The 20,332-nt window shown below is 43.7% G+C and overlaps 2 protein-coding genes across 3 annotated transcripts in view; one reads left to right on the top strand and one right to left on the bottom strand.

Annotated features, from left to right (window-relative positions):
- Nucleotides 1–558: 558 nt before the first annotated feature.
- Nucleotides 559–18,901, bottom strand: NCDN (neurochondrin). 2 transcript variants are annotated; one of them, XM_040424376.1, is made up of 7 exons: nucleotides 18,766–18,901; nucleotides 14,877–15,008; nucleotides 11,370–12,347; nucleotides 8,373–8,614; nucleotides 6,857–7,084; nucleotides 5,672–5,814; nucleotides 559–1,640 (listed from the first exon to the last, which is right to left on the bottom strand). In XM_040424376.1, the coding sequence occupies exons 2-7, from the start codon at nucleotides 14,994–14,996 to the stop codon at nucleotides 1,204–1,206; spliced, it is 2,148 nt and encodes a 715-aa protein (XP_040280310.1). In that variant the 5' UTR covers nucleotides 14,997–15,008; nucleotides 18,766–18,901; the 3' UTR covers nucleotides 559–1,203. The 2 variants fall into 2 exon arrangements, with proteins under 2 accessions (XP_040280310.1, XP_040280311.1); XM_040424377.1 differs by having other exon boundaries at nucleotides 8,373–8,611.
- A 53-nt stretch (nucleotides 18,902–18,954) lies between these two features.
- KIAA0319L (KIAA0319 like) overlaps nucleotides 18,955–20,332 on the top strand; it is a 109,154-nt gene continuing 107,776 nt past the window's right edge. Inside the window, exons 1-2 of the mRNA XM_040424375.1 lie at nucleotides 18,955–19,068; nucleotides 19,580–19,726. The gene's annotated coding sequence lies outside the window, so the exon portion shown is untranslated. The remainder of the gene's footprint in view (nucleotides 19,069–19,579; nucleotides 19,727–20,332) is intronic.

Raw genomic sequence — 20,332 nt, 5'->3', positions numbered from 1 at the left:
AGAGATGGCACTGTTCCTGGAATAAAGCATATCCTTTTTATTCTGTATTCTGGACAACGCCTTTAAGGCATTCTAGGCACACTAGTAAAAGTGATCTAAAGGTGGCCATACATATCATACAGCAGTAGTTTGCTGGCTGAAGAAATCAATCGTCTGGTGAAAAATCCTCAGCCACAAATACACAGCCATACACATTTTATTGCATATTGGCTGTCGATCAAACCAGTCATACATCTTCAGTGGCATCAGGGGCGGGACAGATGACCCTTTGGGAATGTTCTTTCAGAGAAAGATTTTATGTTTTTGAAATGGAAGATCTTGAGACAGACTATGTACTTCATTTCAGACAATCACCCTATGTATGATCAGCTAAAATGCATTGCTAGATTTCCCCCAATAAACAAATTATTGGCTGAAATCATCCCCTTTAACTTTGCATCAGACTGTGAAGGGCACTTTAAACAAGTGCCAACTGACTTAGATGAAAGATGCCCAATTATCTGCGGCACATCCTTGTGTTATCAGGGACAGAGAAATAAAGAAAAGAACAAAGAGGGGGTGGCGCTATACATACACATTTTAATGAATAACTCAGCAGCTACACTCAATTTTATTACAAGTAATCACAAAAGTATTCAGATCTAGGTGTTGGTTTGAAAAATGCAGAATACTTTTAGTGGGACAACCCCTTTAACTGATGTCACTATGATGACAAGCTGCCTATGCAAGCTTCAATGTGTCAGCCTAACACCTGACCATACTGGGCCATCTACGACCAGATACCAAGTGCTTCTGATGAATTTGTGTTCATACTATGCCATCACAGTCCAGGTCATGGTCAAGTAGAAGATATATGCTGAACCAGTGTGTACAGCAATATATACACATTTTAAAAAACTCCAGGCGACAAACTACGGAGTGTCCATACTTTAGGAGAGGTCAAACATTTCAAGGTTCCAATGACCTGAGTAGTGCTGGCTCTGAATTACACGATGTGTATACTCAATAACCATACCGAAAAAAGGATGTATATTCCAGTTCATACACATGTATTATATGATTTTTGACTAGTCGTCTTTCCTCAACTGAAGGTTTCAAACTTCATATAATGAAAAGTAATTGACCTATGCATTATTTACTGGAATGAAAATCTAAGTGCTTTTCCAATGTGTCTTTCTGAAAATCTGAATGAAAAGTGACTGTTCAGCTCATTTCAGACAAGCACTGTTCCAGGGCAGCCATGCCATATATATTAGCCTTCTCTATACCACCATGATGGTGGATAAGCTCCCGGCAGGGGCCACTGATCTGAGCAAGCTGTGTGAGAAGGCCCTGTAGTACAGTGACTAGCTCTAGGTTTACCGATCCTGGTGAAACCTTATCTAATAAGCACAGTATGTCTTGTATCCAGCCAGATGTAAGCACTAGAGTAGACAACCAGGGCAGCAGAGGAAGGCAGGCAGAGAATGCTTGTACCCCTAGGAACCACAATTCAGAGATGTCTGCCCAAGCCTCAGCATAGCCATCATTGAGGGCAATTTGATGTTTTCCTTCGTCGGGTTCACTGGACACAACATGGCAACGGCTCAAGAACTTAATGACCGCCAAAAAGAAATCTTGGGAGAAACTTTCTTGAAGAACTGAAACAAAAAATAGATTAACTATAGATGCCAGCATTGACAAATACAAGTCATCTTTATAAAAGCTAAAACATTTCATACATAGAATTACTTGAATGAATCCCAAAGCACAATTTGCAACATAGTCAAGACAGCATGTAGATAAAGTTAATACAAGGCAATTACTAATGTATTGTGATTGTACATATTGCTTCCTTTGCTGGTTGGATCACGTTATAAATATACACACCTCGTTTCCATGGTTATGAACACCATGCAATCCATCAGCGGTGGCCGTGCTTGCACGCTATAGGAAAAGGAGCTCACCTTTCTGGTGGCCAGGGCCATGTGAGCTCACATAGGCACGCATGCACAGCAGCGGGGCGGCAACCCCTGGATGCGAGCGGTGTATAATGCAATGGAAAAATAAATCCAGCAAAAGGAGGCGATATGGACAATACATTATTAAGTGCCTTATATTAACTCGGTCTGCTTGATAAATGCCATTTGCTGAAGTGAGACAACCCCTTTAACCCCTTCTACCCCAGGCCAGTTTTCACCTTCCTGCCCAGGCCATTTTTTGTAAATCTGACATGTGTGACTTTATGTGGTAATAAGGCCTCTTGCACGCCTTAATGGGTCCGCGATCCGGCCGTTCCGCAAAAAGATAGGACATGTTCTATCTTTTTGCGGAACGGAAGTACGGGACAAAACCCCAAGGAAGCCCACCGTAGTGCTTCCATAGGGTTCCGTTCTGTGTTTCCGTTCGACATCTCCGACTTTGCGGACCCATTGAAGTGAATGGGTCCACATCTGTGATGCGGAATGCACATGGAACGGTGCCCGTGTAGTGCGGCTCCGCAAATGCGGTCCACAATACGGAAACGGGCAGCACAAGCCTAATTTTGGAACGCTTTTACTTATCCAAGCCATTATGAGATTGTTTTCTCGTGACACATTGTACTTCGTGACAGTCATAAATTTGAGTCAATATAGCTCATCTTTATTTATGAAAAAAATCCCAAATGTACCAAAAATTTAGAAAAATGTGCAATTTTAATTTCTCTGCTTTTAAAACAGAAAGTGATATCTCATAAAATATTTATTAATTAACATTCCCCATATGTCTACTTTATATCGGCATCATTTTGTAAATGTCATTTTATTTTTTGGGGACATTAGAAGGCTTACAATTTTAGAAGGAACTCTAAAATATTTTAAGAAAATTTCCAAAACCCACTTTTTAAGGACCAGTTCAGGTCTGAAGTCACTTAATGGGGGGGGTTTCTATTATGTAAGCCCCACAAATGACCCCAATGTAGAAACTACATCCCTCAAGTTACTCAAAACTGATTTTGCAATTTTTGTTAACCCTTTAGGTGTTCCACAAGAATTAAAGGAAAATGGAGATAAAACGTCAAAATTTCACTTTTTTGGCAGATTTTCCATTTTAATCCATTTTGTTCTTTAACACGACGAGGGTTAACAGCCAAACAAAACTCAATATTTATTACCCTGATTCTGCGGTTTACAGAAACACCCCACATGTGGTCATAAACTGATGTAAGGGCACACGGCAGGGCGCAGAAGGAAAGGACTGCCGCATGTTTTTTGGCAGGCAGATTTTGCTGGACTGGTTTTTAGATGCCCTGTCCCATTTGAAGCCCCCCTGATGCACCCCCTACAGTAGAAACTCCCAAAAGTGACCCCATTTTGGAAACTAGGGGATAAGGTGACAGTTTTATTGGTACTATTTTGGGGTACATAAGTTTTTTAATTGCTCTACATTACGTTTTTTTATTTTTTATTGCTCTATAACCAAAAATTGCTGTTTTGGCACTGTTTTTATTTTTTACAACATTCATCTGACAGGGTAGATCATGTGCTATTTTTATAGAGCAGGTTGTTACAGATGCAATTATATCAAATATGTCTACTTTCTTAGTTTGTTTCAGTTTTACATAATAAAGCATTTTTGAAAAAAAAATGTTTTTGTGTCTCCATTTTCTGAACACCATATTTTTTTTTATTTTTTTCTGCCAATCGTCTTGTGCAGGGGCTAATTTTTTGCAGGAAAAGTTTACGTTTTTATTGGTACCATTTTTGAGTACATATGATTTTTTGATCATTCATTTTTATGAGGCAAGGTGACCAAAAACATTGGTTGTTTTGGCACAGTTTTTATTTATTTATTTTTACAGCGTTCACCTGAGGGGTTAGGTCATGTGACATTGTTATAGAGCAGGTCGTTACGGACATGGCAATACCCAATATGTATACTTTTTCTTATTTATTTAAGTTTTACACAATAATAGCATTTTTCTATTTTCTGGGCGATTGTCTTAGGTAGGATCTAATTTTTTGCGAGATGAGGTGACGGTTTGAGTGGTACTATTTTGGGGGGCATACACCTTTTTGATCGCTTGGTGTTGCAATTTTTGTGAAGTAAGGTGACAAAAATGGCTTTTTTTTTTTTAAACAGTTTTTATTTTTTACGGTGTTTATCGGACGGGGTGGATCATGTGATATATTTAAAGAGCCGGTCATTACGGACGCGGCGATACCTAATATGTGTGTATTTTCTTTATTTTTTTATATATATAAAATCAGGGGAAAGGGGCGTTTTTTTCTTTTCTTTTTTTTTTACAAAAAATAGCTTTTTTGGCACATTATTTTTTTTTTTTTTACTGTGTTCACCTGAGGGGTTAATTCCTGTGATATTTTTATAGAGCTGGTTGTTACAGATGCAGCAATACCTAATATGTATACTTTTTTTTTTATTTCACTTTAACACAATAATTGGATTTTTGAAACAAAGCATTTTTAGTATCTCCATGTTTTGAGAGCTATAGTTTTATTTATTTTTTTGGGGCGATTGGGGCATACGCCTTTTTGATCGCTTGGTGTTGCACTTTTTGTGATGTAAGGTGACAAAAACGTTTTTATTTTTTACGGTGTTTATCGGACGGGGTGGATCATGTGATATATTTATAGAGCCGGTTATTACGGACGCGGCGATACCTAATATGTGTGTATTTTCTTTTTTTTTTTTTACTTGAAACTTTTTTTATTTTTATTAAAAACTCTTTTTTTGACTTTTTTTAAAACTTTATTTCTGTCCCACTCTGGGACTTTACTTTTGGGTGTCTGATCCCCTCTGCAATGCATTACAATACATCTGTATTGTAATGCATTGCCTGTTAGTGGATTACACTGAGTAATACACTAACAGGTTGCCTAGGAGACCCAGCCTGAGGCTGGATCTCCTGGGCACCCGTAGAAGGCAGGTCCTGATGCCGTGCAGGGCATTGGGCAGCCTCTGCACGGCATCGGGCTGCCTTCTCACCCATCGGTCCCCGCCACAGCAGCGCAGGGACCCCATGGGCTCCCTCACCTGCCGCAAATCCCTTCTATGTCGCGGTCAGCGCTGATCGCGGCATAGAAGGGGTGAATCCGCCTGCATCGGCTTGTACAGCGATGCCGGCGGTTACAGCAGGGGCCTGGCTATCAGGGACTGCCGGACCCCTGCAGTGATCGGGCACGCACCGCTCCGGTGCCCGCCCGATTACCATGATGTAATAGTACGTCAAAATGAGGGAACGCACCTTCCACCATGACGTACTATTACGTCAAATGTCAGGAAGGGGTTAAGGATGCATGTTTGACAACAGGCTTGTTGACTCTTTCCAAAGAAAACCGTCAGGACAAAAGCTACCCTCTGGTGTCTGTGTATAAGGCACTATAGGGTTGGTGACCTTGAAAACACTGTATTATTCTAACAAAAATGTGTGTTGTAAACCACAAATAAGAGAAGGAAAAAAAATGTAAATCTCAAGTATATGCAGAAGCATTGGGTTTTATGTTTTATATTCCCTGTATTATTTGCAGCATGTTAATCACAATCACTGCAAGCCCTAGCACATCAAAACAAAGGTGTAGCAAACAATCGGGCAAGATAATGAAAATGAAAACTATTTCTATTCTATGGTGGCATTACCTGGTGAGAATTCAGCACATATATAGGCATTTTTCTTTTCAACATATCTTTTTACCTTGAGACGAAGCAAGTAACCGGCTCATCATCAGACCCAGAGTGGAAATGTTCGCCACCAGAATCAGTTGGCCTTCCTTTGTTAGTTGCTCAGGAAGAGACCGCATAAATAGTTTCAGAAGGGTCACAAAGCAGCTTTCCTGACTGGTAGTAATGAAAACAAATTTCGGAATGAGAAGTATTGCATAAAAGTCAAATGACTCAAATGGAGTGCATGCATTACAGGCACGACTAGTTGAGAAGCAGGTTTTGATACATGAAAAATATGAAAGCCTCTGCTATGATCCACAGCTGGCTTTGGCTAAAAAAATGGATTTACATATGCTGTTTGTTTTAGCTAAAGCCAAGATAAGGAACAATTTATACTTCTTTCCTTTGCATTCATAGTATTTAGCTGACAACATTTCTTGTGTGAGGATAGCCTTGAACTGTCAGGACTGAAGACTGTTATTAATCAGCATTCTGGTTATGGAGTGCTATCCCCTATCCACAGAACAATGATACAAAGATAATGATCAGATTGGTGCAATGTCCTACTGCTGGGACCCCCATCAATCATAAAAATATAGTTTCCCTGTACAGCCCACCCAGAAATGGACAGAAAGTCTGGTCAGAAAAGCGAGCTGCCATTCCATTCATTTCTATGGGAGCTCCAGAGGTAGCCGAGTGCTGTACCCATCTATCTATAATGCTCCCATAGGAAATTAAAGGAGTGGCAGTGCGTTTTGCCAAGCGGCTGCTTCACACATTTCAGGGTGGGTTTCACGGGGTACAGGGCCCCTGTTTGTGTGATTGTGGGGTTCCCAGCGTTAGGACCGATCAGACCTTTATCCCCTATCCTTTCTATAACTAGAATACTTCTTTAAAGAGCTTATCCGAGGCTGGAAGTAACTCCCCTACTGCCTGGGCCCCACACACTGATTCTACTTACCTGGCTCCCTGCGCCGATCCTGGTCCCCGCACAGTCTCCCTAGCATCGCAGGTGACGATAGGAAGGCTGGTCCCCATCCCCGCCTGCCATTGGCTGCGAACCGGGGAACGCACGGGGAGAAGCAGCGGCGGCCGTGCAGGGAACAGGAGCGGCGCGGTGAGCCAGGTAAGTAGAATCAGTGTGAGGAGCTCGGGCATATGGGGAAGCATTTCCAGCCTCGGATTACCCCTTTAAATTCTTAGATATTATACCTACCAAGCAAGAGCTGGCTCTGTCACCACTAGATTAAGGAAGACCCCACAGCAGCTCTGTAGGCTCAGTTGGACCTCATATTTTCCTTCTGCAGTTATCCCTTCCTCAGACGAGAACATCTCCCACTTCAGATGGTAGTATTCACAGAGCAGGGCAGGAACACCTTCAGATATTAGGATTTTCCGTGGAGCTTCTTCAGCACTTAAATGGCACAGAGCAGGAAGCAGGAACCTGGAGGAACAATATAATGGATAGACTTCAGCAGCTAAAAGTAGATCATTTATATATACTGTATACATTTTAATAAAATAAAAAATATATATCTGCTGCCGGCTTCAAATTTCCAATAATATTCCTGTATACACATTGAGATACTTAAAGTGAAAGTGTCATAAAAAAAAAAAAAAAAAAAAAAAAAAAAAAATTACCTATTGTTTAAATCGTGTTTTTATGTTAAACTTATTTGTAAGACATTTTACACCGGCCACTAAGCCTAATAATCGGAGACACTTCTTCTTCTGTGCAGAACAGATCACTTCAGATATCTGCCTATCATTACGGGCAGGATTAGAATGATATATATATCATACCATCCACACTAGGTATCTAGTCCCTTCTGACCTCTGCACAGAGCATGCCTAGAAAACTCCCCCATAGAAGTCAATGCCGTCCCTCCTGACCATTGTGTCTATGGCCTATGTGGCTGCTGGAAAGCAATTCTCTAAATGCTTTCTAAATCCTGAAGAACAGCTCAGACAAAATGGCCGCCCCATAATCATGTTCAGGAAATAGAATTAAAAATCTACTTAAAAAAAAAAAAAAAAGATTAAAAAAAAATGCATATGTGTTATCATCTGGTTTTAAGTGGCAGGAAAAGCTTTCAGTAACTCATTCCCTTTAAGCAGGAAAACATCCACTTATCACTGGCTTGTGACATACAAAGCAGTCAGCTGAACAGTTCTTTGCTGTACAGATCTTTTAACAGACCTCTTCCAATGTGTAGGGGGTGAATACAGATGGCTATCCCTCTAAGGACCAGCGTACTTTACATCAACAGTCAGGAGGAAGCTGTGTACCTTAAATTGCCAGGCTTACAGTAATCTAATGTCTAGCCAAAGTTTAGCTGCCCTCCAAACATTACAGGGGAGATTTATCATCTCCCTGCGCCAGAAAAGTGGTGTAAAAAAGTCGTCAACACGTGTGTTTGCCTAATTTTAAATGCAAAGGACAGCAGCAACGGTGGAAAGCCTGATAACTCTATTCCTATGTTCTTACAGAATAGGAGGAAAGGCTGAAAATTGGACAAAGATACTCAGAGACTCCTTCACACTTCCCAGTGGTTCAGAAGGTGTTAAAATGTCTACTGGTGGTGAACCTGAAGCTCAACAGTGAGGTCCCATTAAAGAAGAGGAAGCACATACAGGTCCTGCTCCCTCTCCGTGTGTAGGAACAGTAGTGATGAGGTCCCTGGCAGCCCATAAAGTATAAAGCCTATGCCATCGGCGACATCTCTCACTACCTTATAGCATCTCCAGGCCACACCGCTCCCCAGCTGCTGCTCAGTAATGCCATCTGAGATGCTTCCTTGAGTTGGTTCCTGCAGGTAACTCCTCGCTGAAACCATGTTCGCATGTAATGGACAAGGAAAGGCAACAGCTGGATGACCTCCGGCCTAAAACAGGATGTTTCTTCTGCAAGCCAGGCTCCAAGCAACCTGACTGAAGCCAGGACAAAAGGATCCTCCATTTTCTCCCAACCCTTCTAAAACATGAGACAAGTGACAGTTATAGGGGTTTCTTTAATTCTTAACAATACAAGTTGGAGTATGAAAATAAAGATTTGCATTTCTGGCATTATCTTATCATATTTTTCTATATAGGAACATGACCCGTTGTCATGATGCAAGGGGAGCAGGTAACTGCACCAGCCTGCGATTGCCTCAGTGCGGCGGGAAGGGCCGGCATGGCAGTGACAGATACCGAACCCAACGGCAGAGACTAGGAATGTATGACCTCCACCATGGGTTGGCCACTCTGGGAAGTTCGTCTTACTCTTGGATATTCTAAATGTGATAAAAAAATACAAGTTCCAATATTGCCATTTCAAGCGCTGCTCCTCTGGCCACAGGACTGACTGCAGTGGTCACATGCTGTATATGGCTATGTTACCACTGCAGCCTGTAAACAAAAAGCAGAGGCGAGGATCTGAGCAGCAGAAGACTAATCATCTACCTTTACATGAGTGACGAATGAGTCATTTCTTGATGTAGTGAACGTTTCAACAATGTCCCTTTAGATGTACCAATTATTGTCATTTCGATCTCATTTTCCATCGTTTGTAAAGCAGACTGTTGCATTTACACAAAGCGATAACTTCAGTGGCGTGCTTAAACACGGCGTAATCGTCTGTAATCATGCGTGCAGTGAACGATTCCGGTTTAAATGTATGAAATTGTTAACGTCCAACGATGATTTTTGTGCCCACACAAACGATCAAACCAATGAGAAATCTACCGATTGTCGGTTGTCGCTCAGTTGTTCAGTGCTTTTTACACTGCTCGAGAATCTTGCAGTTACGCTCAATTTAACAATAATCGCTTTGTGTAAAAGGTACCTTAAGTGGTGAGCATCCGATCCTTTATTATTTTATCACACTTAGGGAATCCTAAGTGTGGTAATCCTTTTAAATGTGAGATTGCTACTATACGTTGCCTTTAAGGGCTCATTCAGACGGCCGTATGCTGTCCGCAAAAATACTGAATGCTATCCGTTTTTTTGCGGATCCGCAAAAAAAATGAAACATGTCCTATACTTGTCCGTGAAAATCAGGACATGGCCCCATTGAAGTCTATGGGTCCGCAAAAATACTGAATGCTATCCGTTTTTTTGCAGATCCGTTTTTTTGCGGATCCGCAAAAAAACGGATAGCATTCAGTATTTTTGCGGACAGCATACGGCCGTCTGAATGAGCCCTAACTCTGTAAATTAGGCTAGCAAGCAGAAGACTAGAGGACAATTAATATGGAGTAAGAGGAGTGGATTACAAACAGAAAAAACCATATTAAGAGGGAAGATATAAGGAGTGTTCAGACATTGCAGATTTCCTCTGCTGCCACCAGCAATTACTATTGTTTCGTCTTTCTTCATGGACTGTACAATATGTGGTGGTTGCTCATATAGCTCACTGCAAAAAAATGGTTTGCACCATGCATTTATTGCAATAGCCACATGTAACACATGCATCTTAACATACTTGCAGCCATATCACTTGCCACTATGCCTAAAAATGTGATATGCACAATCCCTGTACTCAGTTGAATACTTCTCTTTTTTAGGGTCCAACGCAAGTTTTGTTTGACAAACATACAGACCAACAATTCTCCCAAACCAGAAAAGTAAAGGTGATTTACTGAGCAGTAGAAGACCAATGGATTGGTAGTCACACGGAGTACGTCATTATAGTTACATCACCATTTTGTATCATTACTGGATTTGCAGATTTCATTCAGTGGCTTGAGCCCTGTAGAATCTCCCTCTTAAACATTACTGATGGAAGTGGCATATCACTAAGTTCTGTCATAGACAAAGGCTCAACAGTCCTCACCTTATTGCAGTTAGTGTGATGCCTTTATTTTAAGGCAAGTGCCAGATGGCCATATTAGATTCAGGCAAAATGCTTTGTGTTTTTGGCCCAGTGTTCTAGACCATGGCTCATCTGACCCAAACTCACAGCATCATATTGATTTAAGATGCTATCAGCTCCCGTCTGACTGCTGGTCAGCTGAACTAAGAGTACACTACAAGTAGACTACAGTAGCCCCTCAGTCTGCCAGCAGTCTGTGATGACCCATGGTTGATCCAGGAGATACGGCTGACACACGGACCAATTTTCCTGGAACGCATGCAACCATCTAACACAGGCCTAAAGCGATTTTCCAGGCATACTCTCCTACCCAATGTCCAGGCCTCTGACACTCTGCAAGTATTGTGCATGGGTCCCATTATTTAGAACAAGACCCATGAATGATACTTTCTGGAAACTCTATGGTTGACTTGGCAGAGATGCATCTCTTCATGCCTGCTGTCAGGACCTGGACAACCATTTTTAAGGGGTTGTCCAATCAGAAGAACTAATCTCCTATTCACAGGATAGCTGATAAGTATCTGATCGGTGGGACCTGATTGTTGGGACCCCCACTGTTTAGGAGAACAGGGCCCAAAGCCCTGGAGTGAATGGAGCACCAGTCACAATGCAGCTCTGCTCACTCTCTAGAGTTTAGCGAGCGTTGTACCATACAAGCTGCTGGGACGTTACCCATAATATATGTGGATTCTGTGCTGCCATACTTCTGTCATCAAAAGTGATGGAACTCCTGACAGAAGGCCCCAACGCAGATGTGAACAGAGCTTTAGCAACGAAATTAATTTCCATGTGCAAGCCTATTTGGATTTCGCTAGTATATGTTACTACACAAACAATTCCACACTATATCTACCATGTAGACAACAGCACATACCTGATGCAAATAGTATATAACTGCTGCACAAGCCTCCTGCATCACTTGGAGGAGCTGCAACTTCTGCTCTTCTCTAAGCACTGGGTGTCCCTCCTCTTTTGTGCATTCTTGAATACCCATCTCAACCAAGACATAACAGGCTGTAGCGGTAGCTTGTCTTGAATCCAGCGGCATAGGGTCTTCTAGTGCCATCCTCACCTCCACACATGCCAAGTTCACCAAAAGCGACAAGAATTTTCCTTTTTCTCCTCTGCCATCAACCATGATCCAAGATGACCCATAGACACTTGAAAGGCATGCTGCAAGCTTAAATGCAGTGTCTCTCTGGGCAATGCTCAGCTTACTGCTGAAGATTTGAAGCAAACCTCTTGACAGATGTCTTAGGCAGTTTGCTCCCCAAGATGTCTCAGTCAAAATCGGGGAAGGAGGCAGGAACACAGGAAGGATTTCTGCTAAGTGGAATTTATGGCTGTCCCCTTCATTGTCAAAGTTTTCACTAAGATTAACCAGCAAACACTGAAGTTCATTGCGGCTTTTCTTCCAACACATATCTGGCAGTGAGGTGAGTAATGATGTAAGTATTCGGAGGGCATTTGTCCATCCATGATTCTGCTTCACATAAGCTTCACACAGAGAAGATACAGTGCCACCAGACACCAACTGCTTTGCCCCCTCAGGAGAGGCGAGGATTCCTACAAGACACTGGTAGGCATCCTCTACCATAGAGTCTTCCTGACACTGGATATTCAGAGTTTCATTCAGAATTGGAATTTTATTGATAACCTGAGGATGTGATGCAAGAGCTGGGTCTGTGCAGAAACAAGCCAAAAGAGTCAACCCAAGGCTTCGAAACAGGTAGTCGGGGCATCCGTCGGGTGTAGTCTTTGAAAAGAGAAGGCGATTTGGGAAAGAGAAACCAATAGCATCAAATATCCTGTGACGTGTCTCATCATTCAGAGCTCGTGCACACTTCGTTACCTGAGGAAACGCAATGAGAACAATAATAGGAGAGGTAAGTAATGTAGGTCACGTTCAGACGTAGAGGATTGTTACTCTAAGAAAGTACTGTGCAAGACAGATGACTGGGGGGTGTAAAAATCCATTCACATGAGGTGGCTTTTTCTAATCCACAGCATGCCTATTATATCACAGCCCTCACACCGCGCAGGTTACAACTGTGGCAAGATCCAAATTGAACATGAGCAGATTTGCAGCAGAAAATATCCCCGCACTTCTACTATCACATAAGAAATAGATGATGAATGTGGCATGACTGTGGAGGACTTCCATAACAATGCATAAAATACAAATGACCAAGAACATACAAGGATCGGACCTAGAGCAGTGTTTCTCAACTCCAGTCCTCAGGGCCCACCTGCCGGCCATGTTTTTAGGATTTCCTTAGTATTGAGCAGGTGATCTAATTAGTGTTAATGCTTTAGGACTTAACACAGGTATTAGTTCTGTGGGATATTCTCTAATCATGACCGGTAGATGGGTCCTGAGGACTGGAGTTGGGGGGAGAACAACCCAGCCCCATTCAAGTGAAGGGGAGCTGCACTGCTAGCATGGCACTCAGTCTGGGGTGGGGCTGTGTATCATGTGCTCTACCTGTTGTCGTAACTAGGGATGAGCGAATTTCATATTGTGAACTGCGTTATGGATTCCGTTACCACAGACCAAAACACAATTCCATGACGGAATGCCGTCATAATAGAAGTCTATGGCCTGCATAACGGACCAGTCTGGTTTCTGTTATGCTAGAGTCCTCTCCTGCATAACGGAAACCGGGCAGATCCGTTATGAAGGCCATAGACTTCTATTATGACAGAATGAATAACGGAATGCCTCTAAAGGTATGCCATTATGGAATTGCGTTATGGTCCGTGATAACGGTATCCATAACGCAGTTCATATTATACCACAACCCGAACCGAAAACGAATTTTAAAATATGAAATTTGCTCATCCCTAGTTGTAACTAATACCTTAAAGGGGAAGTCCTGTCATAACAAGTTATCCCCTATCCACAGGATAGGGGATAACTACCAGATTGGTGGGGGCCCTACACTGGGACCCCCACTGTTCACAAGAACAGACGCCTTGTATGCCATGAACCCCCCTGAAATTGATAGAGCAGCTGATCGGAAAAGTGAGCTGCCGCTCCCAGAGAAATAAATGTAGCGGTGGTGTGTATTTTCGATGAGCCTGCTCCATCCATTTCAGGGGCTTTTCAGGGTACAGTTCTCCTGGTGTGGGTCCCAGGGGTAGGACGCCACCAATATGATAGTTATGCCCTATTCTGAAGATAGGAGATAACTTGTTATACCCGGAATACCCCTTTTGCATTTACAATTATGCTAAAAACCGGCTTGCCAAAAGACTATACTAATAAGGCTGTGTGGTCTGTAAAATGCTGTCCGTTTGAAGGCCACATTTCCTGGTCCGAGCGCAGCTCATGTGAGCCAAACTTATGGTACTGAATCATATTGATCTATGATGCTGTGAGTTCCAGCCCGACTGCGGGTCTACTGTCCCATACTCAAATGATGCTGCGAGTCCAGTACAGTTTCCATTACTTTTGATGGGTTACTCTGCTATCCTGTCCCATAAAAAATGGAAGCCTACTGGTTCGGTTTAGACCCATTACAAACTTTAGTGTTAAAGGGTTTCTACCACTTCGTTTCACATATTTAGCTGTCAGACACTAGCGATCCGCTAGTGTCTGCTCTAACAAACTATCCTAATATAATAGGTTTTGGGGCAGCTGTTTCGCTAAAAAAAGAACTTATATCAATATGCTAATGAGCCTCTAGGTGCAATGGGGGCATCATTAGCACCTAGAGGCTCGGTCTACCTTCACAGACTGCCGCCGCCCAGCGCGTCCCTCCAGCCCGCCCATCTCCTCCGGAATGCGATCCTCCCTGTGAGCGTATGTATTCGGCGCATGCGCAGTGAATGTCTGACCGCTTCCCTGCTCAGACATCTCCACTGCGCCTGCGCCGATGACGTCATAGTCCTCCGAGGAACAGGCGCAGTGGAGATGTCTGTGCAGAAAGCGGTCAGACATTCACTGCGCATGCGCCGAATACATACGCTCACAGGGAGGATCACATTCCGGAGGAGATGGGCGGGCTGGAGGGACGCGCTGGGCGGCGGCAGTTTGTGAAGGTAGACGGAGCCTCTAGGTGCTAATGATGCCCCCATAGCACCTAGAGGCTCATTAGCATATTGATATAAGTTCTTTTTTTAGCGAAACGGCTGCCCCAAAACCTATTATATTAGGATGGTTTGTTAGAGCAGACAATAGCGGATCGCTAGTGTCTGACAGCTAAATATGTGAAACGAAGTGGTAGAAACCCTTTAATGAGAACTGAGCCTGGCAGCATGGTTTGCTGAACATCTGGTGACTGAAAACATTTCGGTGGAGGATGCGGAATTTCTGGTGACTGGCCCTACAGAGGACAGAGCATGGACAGCAGTATTGTGGTAATGGACTGTTTCTTACCAGAAGCAAAGCAGCAAACTGCTCACTGTCATTCTTTGCTGCTCTTAGAACTTCCAAGCAGCGTTCCAGGGCAGAATTCTGGGTGCTGCCATCTGTGGGTTCCTCTGCCCCTGTGGACATTATTTCAAGTGCCTGGAAGAGAAGAAACACCAACATTAGCCGCAGAGAAAACACAAGTGATTGGGACTGCAGCCTTAGAATGCAAAAACAGAATTAGACAGGTATTTAACCCTTTCACCTTCAAAAAGAAGCGCATAATGCGACTAGAATGTGAGAGCTAGAGCTTAAATACTGACCTATTAAAGCCCATAACCCTAGCTTTCAAATGATACAAGACTCAATATTCTAGGTGCAACATTCAGGGGTAGAGCCCATTAGAAGTACCAGTGGCAGTGGGAGCCTGCACTATGCCTATGTGACTTGTGTAAGCAGGTTCTAATTTGACTTTTAGAAACTTGATGAATATGGGAGTATGCCTTTTTTATATATATAATTGAGGTTTTATTTCTGTCATTCAAAATATAGCACTTTATGAGCACCATATTCCTCAATGTATTTACAGACAATTGTAATAAATACATTGATAAACAGTCCTCTATAGGGATCTATGACTTCCAATTCATCTCACCCATTACAAAGCTGGCTTCTGCAGTCACCACTAGGGGGAGCTAGGAATTTTTACTGTTACCACTGACTACCAAGGAAGCGGTAATAATCTCTTTGCACTGAGCTCCTCTTAGTCTCAGCTGCATGCAATATAAGAAGGAGTTCATCACAGGGTCCCAGCTTCTCCTGAGTCCGGGAGCAGTTGCGTTGTCTGCCTCCATTGAAGGCACACCACTGCTCATGTGACACCTTGGAGATCCTGCGCAGTTATTGCAGCCCTTTTTGCGGTACTACAACGTTTGCATGTGAAATGTATTGTTCTGAATGTCGTCCTCTACTGGTTGGATTAGGACAATTCCTACTTGTTAGGGTGCATTCACATGAACGTGTGACGGCTGCATCCATTTTGCGGACTGCAAACCACGGATCTGCAAAACATGGGCACCGACTGTGTGCACCCTGCATAGCGACTTCAATGGGTCTGCGATCTTCAAGATGGAGCCAAGGATAGGACATGTCTTATCTTTGGCCGATTGGAGGCATCGATCCGGAAGCACTTCCTTGTGTTTCTGTGTACTTCCAGGTCCGTGCCCCCGCGCAGTAAAAGATAGGACATGTCTTAGCTTTGACTGCATCTTGTGGATCGCAGACCCATTGAAGTCAATAGGTCTGCATCGCTATGCAGGGTGCACACAGTCGGTGCCCAGATCCAGTCTGCAAACCAGGCACAGCTGTCACATGTCACAATGCACCCTAACAAGTAGGACTTGTGTGAATGCACCCTTAGAAAAAGGCTTTCTTAACTAACTGATTACACAGTGACCACTGGCTGTCAGCTATAATATGCATGCTCAACTTCCCTGCAGTGCCACCACAAGGGAACTGACATTATGTGTGTCCATTCAAATGAATGCAATGAGTCTGTGTAATGGTGGACAGGTCCTTCAGAGCATCAGGCGTTCTTTGTATCTGCTCTTCACTCTGACCAAGAGATGAAGATCTTAAGGACCCCCCCTTCTACTAACCTATAGAGACATAGAAGAATGGCAAACAGACCACAAGGTCCATCTAGTCGGTCCTTATATTTTTTCCCTTTTCTCTTAGGATACTGTAGATATAGGTTTGTCCCATGATATTCCAACCACATCTGATGGGAATTTGTTCCAAGAATCTACGACTCTTTGAAATAATATTTCTTGACTTTGCCCCTGATCTCCCCCAAATCATTTCATATCGTGCCCCATTGTCCTCACGTTCAGTTTCTTATTAAAAGCACTTCCCTCCTGAAACGTATCTAGGGTTGCCACCTTCCCCAACAATAAAATACAGGCTAAGTTAAGACAGACCCCAAAGGTGAGGGGGGTTGTGGGGGCACGGCTTAACACAGGGTGCTAAGGCGCTATGTCATAATGTGGCTCCCAGTATTAATGCCCCCATTAGTGCCCTCCAGTAATAGTAATGCCTCTATTAGTTTCCTCTAGAATTAGTAATGCCCCCATTAGTGCCCTCCAGTAATAGTAATGCCTCTATTAGTTTCCTCTAGAATTAGTAATGACCCGATTAGTGCCCCCCAGTAATAGTAATGCCTCTATTAGTTTCCTCTAGAATGAATAATGCCCCCATTAGTGCCCTCCAGTAATAGTAATGCCTCTATTAGTTTCCTCTAGAATGAATAATGCCCCCATTAGTGCCCTCCAGTAATAGTAATGCCTCTATTAGTTTCCTCTAGAATGAATAATGCCCCCATTAGTGCCCTCCAGTAATAGTAATGCCTCTATTAGTTTCCTCTAGAATTAATAATGCCCCCATTAGTGCCCTCCAGTAATAGTAATGCCTCTATTAGTTTCCTCTAGAATGAATAATGCCCCCATTAGTGCCCTCCAGTAATAGTAATGCCTCTATTAGTTTCCTCTAGAATTAATAATGCCCCCATTAGTGCCCTCCAGTAATAGTAATGCCTCTATTAGTTTCCTCTAGAATTAATAATGCCCCCATTAGTGCCCTCCAGTAATAGTAATGCCTCTATTAGTTTCCTCTAGAATTAATAATGACCCCATTAGTGCCCCCATTAGCACCTCCCTTCTCTGCTTGCTCCAAAAAAAACAAAAACACCTCACCTCATCCATTTGATGGTGCTTCGGTAAACACTCACTGGAAGATCAGGACAGGACCTGCGAGATGTCATCATGCTGGAGCATGTCCAGAGTCTTCACTGGGGCACGATCAAATGGATGAGGTGAGGTTTTCTTTTTTACTTAACACAAGTGGTAGAGGCGGCAGGAGTTAAAGGCTGTACTAATGAGCGCCCCACAATGGAAGCACTCATTAGTAACAGTCCGTACAGAAACCCGGCAATTATTATTGTGGGTAGAAAAAAGTTAGGTTACTTTCACACTAGCTTTATTCTTTTCCGGCATAGAGTTCCGTCCTAGGAGCTCAATACCTGAAAATAACTGATCAGTTTTATCCTAATGCATTCTGAATGCTGAGAAATCCGTTCAGGATGCATCAGGATGTCTTCAGATCAGTCCTTTTGACTGTTCAGGACGGAGATAATACCGTAGCATGCTGCGGTTTTATCCAGCCAAAAATACTGAACACTTGCCGGAATGCCGGATCCGGCATTTTTTTCCATAGGAATGCATTAGTGCCGGATACAGCATTCAAAATACCACAATGCCGGATCCGTGCGCAGACCGAAAAAAATAAATGCCAAATTCATTTTTCCGGATAACACTGGAAAGACGGATCCAGCCTTTCAATGCATTTGTAAGACGGATCAGGATTCTGATCCGTCTTACAAATGCCATCAGTTGGCATACATTTTGACGGATCTGGAACTGCCTGCCAGATTCCTCTGCCACAAGTGTGAAAGTACCCTTACCGCCACTGGCAGCGGCACTAAATTACCTGATAGGTCAGTGAGATACCTATTGAAAAGGTTTTGCTGATTCCCTTCTTTGCTATACAAATTAAGATACGTCTTTCTGGATACGTTTTATGCTTCAGACCCTCCACCATTTTTGCAGACGGTCTTCGGACCTCAAATGTTCTCATTAACACAGTGTATGAAAATGGGTTTCCTGAAGTGGACACCCCCTTTAATTTTTTTTTTATACATGGGTGACAACCAGAAGAGTCAGCCATTCCAGCTCAAGCACTGGTAGTCACCCAGCTCTCTAGAGAGCCTTGAAGTCACTTCAGCCTGGCTGCAGAAATGGGGTGTGTAGGATATGTATCACACTGCTCTGAAAGCTGAGAAACCCGTGCACCCCCCACTTACTGAAGAGTCCTGTTATCACAGCACCGCCACCTCGCGCTCCCGTCACGTGTCTACACGACTTCCGCTTTACAGCGCCACCAATAGCAGCCCACGTCCCGGCTACCATGGTAACTCACGCCATGCTGGGGACGGCGAGAGGAAGCCCTGGGTGCTGCACAAGCAACTACTTCCGGGAGGGGGAGGGAGCTGGCTGAGGACAGGGGGAGGGGCTTCGGGTGTAGCTAGGCACAGCGACAGGTCAGGTACAGCACGGCAGCTCTGCCTGCCCCTGCATATGGCTGACACGCACGGGGCGCTGTGCGGGTACGTATGGCATGGGGATGACACTGGGATATGTAGCAGGTGGAGTATTCAGACAGCAGGCAGGTGATGCCCTCCGAGCCCGGGCACTCTGGATAGGTATAGGATAGACCCAGCTAGATGTGTTGTAATGAGCTGAAGGGCTCATGGTCAATGTGTTATACTGAGGCTGGCACACAGTCTGTGCCCGCTCTGCCATCCCTAGGCTCCACACTTACTCCTAGTCCTGCAGGGCAGGAATCCCATATGTGATGTGTCCTAATGATGAGTTACATGGGCAGCACATTAACCCCTAATTGACCACTGTCAGACACTGCCTTCTCCAGTATGACATCCAGAACCCTACGGACAATGCTTGTTCTTAATTCCGTGCCAACCCTGTCCCACGGTAACGGTCCCAGTTTTCAGCAGCGCCCTTACTATCAGAATGCCAGCGATGTGTCTACATACATGTACTGTTATGGCCGCACATGTGAAGCACCACAGGTGACAGGTGTCTTTTTTTTTTCCACAGCTCAAGGAATATTTTGTTTGAGGAAGATGAAGTAAAGTAGAACTGATGCAGAAGTCCAGCTGGAAGGTCCTGTCCTACTGCTGACGAGTTGGGGGTGGTCGTGGTGCAGCTCCATGAAGAAGATGTGGGTCTGCTGACATGATTCAGGTGAGAACGTGACCCTTCTTTCCTTTCCCTTGGAAAGTGGGTGCATGTTACAGTCTGTATCAGAGCGGCGAATCCTAATGACCCAAACTAACAGCGCCAGAGGTGCCCACATTTCTGCTGTCTGAATGGGCGCTTAGGCTTTTTATGATTGTGATAGATTGAAGTTCAGTATCTCTAAAGATATCACTTTTAAGCCTCATTCACACGAGCGCGCTTTCCATCTGGATGCGACGCATGTAGCGAGCGCATAACATCCGGACTGAATCCTGACCCATTCATATCAATGGATGTAGGCGCATGAACATTGTTTATCACTGATCATCCCTGAGTAGTGTTGTGCAAACTTGTGTTTTAAGTTCGGTGTCTAAAGTTCGGGTTCAGGTTATCGAAGTATCCCGTTATGGATTCTGCTACCATGGACCATAACGCAATTCTTCGATAACCCGAACCAGAACTTTAGACGCCGAACATAAAACACAAGTTCGCTCAACACTATCCCTGTGTCCAGGAAAAATCACTGCATGTTCTATAGCAGTGGTGGCGAACCTATGGCACGGGTGCCAGAGGTGGCACTCAGAGCCCTCTCTGTGGGCACCCGCACTAAGG

The sequence above is a fragment of the Bufo bufo genome, chromosome 3 (assembly GCF_905171765.1).
Source record: "Bufo bufo chromosome 3, aBufBuf1.1, whole genome shotgun sequence".
NCBI lineage: Eukaryota > Metazoa > Chordata > Amphibia > Anura > Bufonidae > Bufo > Bufo bufo.
This window is presented reverse-complemented; position numbering and strand designations above follow the sequence as displayed.